At 24.9% G+C, this 7964-nt stretch overlaps 1 protein-coding gene across 1 annotated transcript; it reads right to left on the bottom strand.

The window, feature by feature from the left end:
* Positions 1-506: 506 nt before the first annotated feature.
* On the bottom strand, positions 507-1617 carry LOC137835382 (uncharacterized). Its single transcript, XM_068643862.2, has one exon. The coding sequence runs from the start codon at positions 1487-1489 to the stop codon at positions 746-748; it is 744 nt and encodes a 247-aa protein (XP_068499963.1). The 5' UTR covers positions 1490-1617; the 3' UTR covers positions 507-745.
* Positions 1618-7964: the final 6347 nt, after the last annotated feature.

Below are 7964 nucleotides of genomic sequence, written 5' to 3'. Positions count from 1 at the left end.
TAAAAATCAAGAAACATAATCATTAAAAAGATTGAATTTAATCTCTAACCTCTTTAAAGAATGCTTTTTGAGTGTTGTCTGATTCAATCATGAGACCCCATTTGGCAGTGGAGTTGCATGAGTGGATGGAAAGTGGAGAACTTCGTTTTTATTTATCTTAAAGTGCTATAACAATGGATCTTAACATTAGAAAATACAACACTATTCTAAAAGTGGCTGCATCCACTCAAGTGTAAATAATTACTAGTGGCCCTGTTTATCTTCTTGTTTATATCACTGAGGCCCAGCCATTCCTTTTTTTCACTAAACAATATTCAATTTGGGTTGGTGTGAGCCTGTGTGGACACATCATTGAAAACCTGTTGTTCAACCTATTGAGTTGTTCAATTATCTAGAAAAGAGACAACAAATAATTGAAGAAGCATTAAGAGTGTCTCAATGCACTTGAAAAAACAACAAATCAAAATTCTCCTATGTAGAATTCTGCTCCAAACAAGATGGAAAAATGGACCATAACAAACAAATATCAAGGCTTATCTATCTGTCCAGATGTACCTTCTCTTCATATCATATGCTTCATTTGTCAAACAAATTGATAAAAACTGCACATGGGAAAAATAAGGAAAAAGGGTGCAAATTACAAAATATAACTAAGGAAATGTACATCTATTATTGCAGATAGAGTCAAACATATACATCTAAGGACTTTCAAGAACATCCACCAGAAAAGGAAACTCATTCATTGTTATCTTACAATGGATGCTACTGTATGAGCCCAGAACCTGAGATTGTCCTTCATGTCTATCTCATTTCCTACAACTGGTACCCTCCAATTTAGCAATGGATTCACAGCTTTCTTTTGGTCCAAAACTCCCCAAGCTTCAGACAAATAAGGCCTGCAAATCACAGTTTCATCAATGTCATGTTGTGAACTCACTTCTCCTGCATCCTCTCTTCCTAGTCTTTGCAACCCTGGTATCAAAGAAACCAATCTTGAGTCCTTGTCTTTCTCAGAAAACACAAAACCCAAATCCATAAACCCTTTTAACTCCTTGAACTCAAGGTCTGACAGGCTCCTAGATGCTTTTTCTTTCCTGAAACTTCTTCTTCTTCTTCTATCACTATGAATCACTCTTTTGGTAGTGACTACTTGTTCATCTTCATGCTTTCCATGACCTTTTTCCAGTGGAAAATCTCCCACTTCCTTCCCAGAAAGAATTGGCATCAGCTTCTGTGGTGTGAGGACAGAATTTGGTGATGGAAAATCAGAGAAAAGACCTATACTTGACCCCAAGTTTTGGTCACTAAGAGACCTCACTTGAAGTGTTGGAACTCTGAGGAGCTTTGAATCAAAAGTAAGCACTTCCTTGACAAGGGACTGAGAGGTTGAGTCCACTGTCGCATGAAAAGATGACGAGGTTTTGTTGGTGAAAATTGTTGTCTGAAACCAGAATGTATCCAACAATCTCAGAACTTGTTCTGCATCCATTGCTTTGGTTCAAATGAATGCTGAGTAAACGTTGGGACAAGAAGAAACCTAACTAATAATCAAGAATTAAATGCTAAAGGGCATTGCTTGATCGCCCCATAATTTATGCATTTATAGCTCCCACGTTTTATTGCAGTGCTGGATATCTAAACCCCTTTTATCAAAACATTTTGGTTTTAAAACTATTTTTTTTAATTATCTTATTTATTATTAATTCTCATTTAAAATCGATTAAGTTTTGAAAATTATTTTTAAAACAAATCTTTAAAAAACGAAAATACAGAAATAGATGGAGGGTGTTTTCTCATCCCTTCTGATCCTAATTCAAAGATGTATGAATGGTAGTTTTTTTAATTAAAGAAGAAATCAAACACCCCCATAAAGTTTGAATTATTATATCTGCATCTCTCAATAATGCAAATGCTTCATCACACTCATTATTTCTTACTTTCCTTTTTTTTTATTGTATTTATGAGAGTTAAAAAATTTATATGTCCAATGACTGTAGTTTTAACTTTTTTCAAAATTTAATTGACTGATATTTTAATTTAAAGTCAAATATTAATTATTTTTCTCCAAATTAATTAGTGTATTTTTCTTAATAGAAAATGTATTTATGTTTTTATTGAAAGAATAAAATTTATTTGTCTATTTTCATTTTTAATCAAGATAAATAAACACTAAGAAAATTATTAAATAAAAATAAAATTTAGAAATAAAAAATAATTAATTATTATATTGATTAAATTAGATATTATTTTATAAATTAAAATATCATTATTTAAATTGGTTTCTATTATTAATAAATAATTTTTAAATTAATTTTTAATTAAAATTAAATATTATTTTAAAAACTAAAAAATATTATTTAAATTAGTTTTTATTGTAATAAATAATTTCTAATTAGCTAAAGGTTTTAGATACTAATTTTATGAATTAGTAACTAAATAGATACTAATTTAAAAATTATTTATTAGTAATAAAAAAATTAGATATTAAAAAAAAATTTCTAAAATAATATCTAATTTAATTATTATAGTAATTAATTAATTTTTTATCTTTAAAATTAGTTTTTATTGAATAATTATGTTTGATTTTGTTGTAGTGAAATTTATGAAGTTTTTTTTTATATGCTTGACAAATTCTTATTCAAATATCTTTTGAGGAAAATATAGCAAAATAAGTATGAATATAAAATGTGAAATGCCTTAATGAGTCAATATGCAAAATTAACTACAAGTATGTGAACATCTCTCACATATATTCTATAATTTTAATGAGTATGGAAAAAAATGGTTAGAAACATATAAAATGGTTGAAACATTTTAATGCTCATTAGGTGTTAGGTGTTAGTTGAAGAAATAAATAAGTTGTGGATGAGGGATAGACATCATCAACAATTTTCTTCTCTCATTTATTTTGCAGATCAGTGAAGTGAAGTCTTGTTCAATTATTTGTCAACTTATGAGAACTGATATATGAATGTGAGTGGAATTCACTTCTATATCCCACTATAATATTTATAGTTTTCTCTCACATTTTTTTCCTCTGGGGTGTTCATTTATAATTGTTTTCTTAATATTTAGTAATGAATAATTAATGATGGGCTTGTACTATTTTAGAGAATGACTAATGTAATATTTTCTTTTTATTTTTGTAAAATTATTAAATAAAAGTAAGGCTAATTTTTTTATTCATTAGATTAATTCTTTTTGTCCCTAAATTCAAAATTAATGTTTTTAGTCCCTAAAATGTAAAATTGATATTTTAAGTCCCCAAATTTAAATATAATTCTTTTAGTCCTTCAAAGTTAAAAATATTTTTTAGTTTCCAAATTTAAAAAGTAATTTTATGTCTTCCTATTTTGAAATAATTAATTTTGATTTTCAAAGTTTTATATTGTTAAAAATTTGTAAAACATAATAAACATGTGTTTAATTTGAGAAAAAATATTTTAATAGTTCAAAAAAAATTAAAAATAGTTTTCTATAACCTATAGAAAGGATAGATTGGATGAACACATAAGTGTGCAATAAATAAAAAAGCTTAGCGAAAACTTGTTTTATAATATTTCATTCAACCTAATTTGCAACCAATTTTTCTTAAACAAATTTTTGAAAGGTTCAACTGTAATTAATATATTATAATAAATATTCTTATTGTGACTTTTATCTTACACAATTATACAAAATCACTTATAACAATTTTATATTTCTTTAATATAAAGAATACATAAATATTTAACATTAAATAACTTTTTGTCTTTACAAGTATCTAAAACTTTCACTTATAACTTACAAAGAAAGTTAAATATTTTAAATAAGACTTTCAACTCTTGAGAATGGATATGATTTTGAACTTTTCTTATTTTAAATAAGACTTTCAACTCTTAGAGAATGGATATGATTTTGAACTTTTCTTATAAGGTAATTTTCTTTAAGAAATTTACTAATGTGTTGTTTTCTGGAACCATATCCTTTAATAATTCCAATAATTCAATTCTATGAAATTTATATCAATTCATCCATTTCTTGCTTTTAAATTGAATAATCAAAAGTTGTTGACAATTTTATAAAATTACTATATGAATACAATTGTTGCTCCAAATCATACTTCAAATAATCATACACATGTGTTCTTCCAAAAAAAAATCACTAACATCAGGTATCATTTCCTCTAAATAGTCATTTATCCCTTATTCAAAATTTTCTATTGTTGACATAGTTTAAATGTTTAATATTTCTCTGTGTCATGATCATATTGTATAACTCTTCACAATATCAAATATAAATAAGTGATCACCTATTTCTCCAAGATCGTGAAGTATCTAATTTAGATAGCGAACACATGGACAATAATATGTCTCATTGATAGATTATCCATTTTGACGAGCAAATTGTAAGATCTCGTCAATTCCCTTTTCATACTTTTCACTAATGTAACGTGCATTCATCCCACTTCGGTCCATAACTAGGTAGGTTACAAATTCCATCATCATCAACCATGCAATGTAGTGTGATTCTCACTTTTGTAGTTAAAGGTGGACCCTAATCATTTAGCAAAACATTTTCCACAATTTGCTAGTATGTAAAAACAAAGTCTATTATCTTAAATTTGATAAAATTTTGGCAATATTTCACATTGATATTCAAAGTACACAAAATGAAAGTAGTAACAAAGCACCACAGTCAAGTATGCACATACAAAACAACAAAAAATGTTTTTTTTAACCAAAATTTCACCAAATTTAAGGTTAGATTTATAATGTGTACATATTAACAAATTTAGAAAAATAATTTTCCCAAAGTTTTCAATTGGACAACTCAAGATTTAAAACAAATAATTAATGTTTAATCATTCGTAATAAATCATAAATCACAACTATGATTTACTCAACCTATGCATAAATTCAATACTTAATTTAAATAAAATTACTACAACAAAATATCAAAACTACATTTTTTCCTATAATTTCCCTACAATAGATTTTATAAATTTTCTATAACTTAATTTATAAAATTTTAAACAAACTAATGAATAAATAACTATATCATCCTAAAGATTAAAATAATAAATAATTAATTAGTCCATGTAACTTTACTATTTCGAAATTCTAAATTTAGAATTTTAAACACCTTATAATATTAATTGATAAAAAATTAATGTTAATATTTTAAATTTAAACAACTAAATAACACATTTAAAAATTAAATAAAAATTGTAATATCAACCAACAATAACCAATAACAATTCAATGAAGACACGCATGCATTCTCAAGATTTAGATTCTAAAAAACAACTAAGCTTTCAATTTTAATAATAAAATAAAAATATCGAGCATTAGTCTTAATGATAAATGTACATTCACAACTATCTAAATGTAATAGAAGTGAAACGTCTATCACTATAAATAACAAATAAAGAAGAAAGAATAACATGTTTAAGTTCATCAAATAGTGCATAAAAACTCTAATGAGCACATTGGAGAAGGAAAATCATGCAAATCCAAGGATCCAAGGAAGAGGAAGCCCAAATACAATTTAAAAGAAGTTTTGTACCAGATTTTAGGACAATGTAAAAATTTCACTTTATTTACTAAAATTTCACCACATAATTTTTTTTACTATATACATTTTAGATGTAAAAGTTGTTATATAATTGGTCATTTTTCACTATCAACGTCCTGAAAGAGAGGTTCTATAAGATACTAATCACTCAGTTAGGGAATCCCATGCTAAAATATGTAGAACTTTTTAAAAAAAAAATATTATGGATATTAAAATTCAAAAGAAAGAAAATTTAAGACAAATAAACAACATTTGCGTGGTGGGTAATGTTTACGTGTGTAACACGCGACATTTAAATAGAGGAATTTAAAGCATGAAAAGGTGCAGTGTGGGGTACTATAAAAATAGAAAATTAATTATTTAATTTGAGCAAAAATACAAGCGTGTCTCTCTACAATATTTTTTTTATATATTATCTTATTTTAACAGTTAAAATGTAATAATTAAATTAAATTTATATATTTATTTAAATAAAAATATGTATTAATATGTTTAATGTGCATTTTATAATATGAATTAAAATAATAAAAAAAGTAATATAATTTTCATATTTGTATTAGAGGAAAAAAAGTTAATTATATTACAAAATAGTGGTGTGTATACTTAATTTAAGAAGATAAGTAATTCATTTCTATTTTCTTATTTTTAAAATATAATTAAGAACCAAATAAAAACATGAAATATGTATAAGTATCATATTATATATATTGTTATAGATATTTTTAGTAGTATTCAAATATTTTAAAAGATAAAAAATACTTAAATGTAATGTATTTAATACTAAAAGAATTAAGTATATATAATAATATTATATTAACATTTTAAAAGCATTATTTCTATTTTTAATTCTATCACATTATAGCTTAAAGATACTAAGAGGGAAATATATTTTAATAGCCACACTACTTCACCTTAAACATTTAGCATTTATTTTAGTAATGAATAATTATACTAAAATTAAGTAGTTTATGGACCCACTCATTAGTCAAGTATACAAACATGTTTAATCTAGAGATTATATAGATCAAGTTGAAAATACTTGCATTAACATTTATTTTAGGAATCTTATTTTATGATAAAATGTTAATATTTACTTTTTATACCTACATTACATGCATATTTTTTAAAAAAATAATATGAGATATTAAATATAAATATTTGTAATAAAAAATGAAGTCATAATTCACCGTTTGTTAGTGTGAACATGAACTAGTACAAATTCACGTGTTGCCAATGCCTTTCACAAAGAGACAAAAGATTCAACAATAATTGCGATTTCTATATCACGTGCATAATAGAATATGAACACAACACTTGAATACACATTTTACCTAATACTTTTCTATATATTAACTCTGCTTTTTTATGCCATTTTTTAAAATTTTGAGAATAAAATAGCCCAAATTTTCATTTTAAGCAAACATTAGTTTATTTTTAAAATAAAAATAGTCATACAATTTTTTAATAATTCCCCATTTTCTACAAATGTTTAATAACTCTCTAAATAAATTAATGTCATTTCTCCCTTCAACCACTCTTCTAAAACTACATAAACTTTTTATATGTATATAGTTAGGTAGACACTTGTCAGCTTGTGACAAAATGAGTTGCTTGAACTTATTTAAAAGTCCATATATATTGTATAATTTTAAATTCCTTTTTGACTAGTAGTTTTGTTTAGTGGTTTTTTTTTGTTATAAAACATTTAATTAGTTTGAGTAGTTCTTTGTTGTTGTTTCTACAACCATGAAGAAAATGCAATATTCTTTTCCGGTCTTTTGAACATACTTTTTTTACTAGTTAAAATTTATTAAAATTAGACAAAATAAGAAATCCACCTCTAATTTAATATTCCCTTTTATGATTTTTTCAGTTTTTAATAATTTTTAACTAATAAAAAATGTAATAGAAACAATATGCTAACAATAATATATTAGACATTTCACCTTTAAACGTTGTGTAAATGATTCATATAATAAAATATGAGTTTGATCGTGCACAAATTTATCGATCAATAATAATTATAGTACGATAATATTAGTATTTCCATAAACTTTCGTTAGTCAAACAAGAAAATTGACCTTTACATGTGAAAAAAAATTGTTTTCTTAAAATGATGGTTATAAAAAGAAGAAAACTACAATCCCAAATATGAGAATGGAAATGGGCCTTACTTGAAAAAAATTACGAATGATAGGAGGTGTTTCTTCCTCTACCTCCATATCTTCTCCTAATACCATAATCAGATGAAAATACTATTTTATCCCTAAAAAATTTTTGAATTTCACAATTCAAAAATGTATATTTTACACATTATATTATAGAATCTGAAAGGTATTTATGGATTCGGATTCTACAATCTAGAATTTCTTTTTCTTTTAAAAAATACCTTATGAATTAAAAAATCT

Source organism: Phaseolus vulgaris, chromosome 5 (assembly GCF_051622355.1).
Source record: "Phaseolus vulgaris cultivar YP4 chromosome 5, ASM5162235v1, whole genome shotgun sequence".
Lineage (NCBI taxonomy): Eukaryota > Viridiplantae > Streptophyta > Magnoliopsida > Fabales > Fabaceae > Phaseolus > Phaseolus vulgaris.
This window is presented reverse-complemented; position numbering and strand designations above follow the sequence as displayed.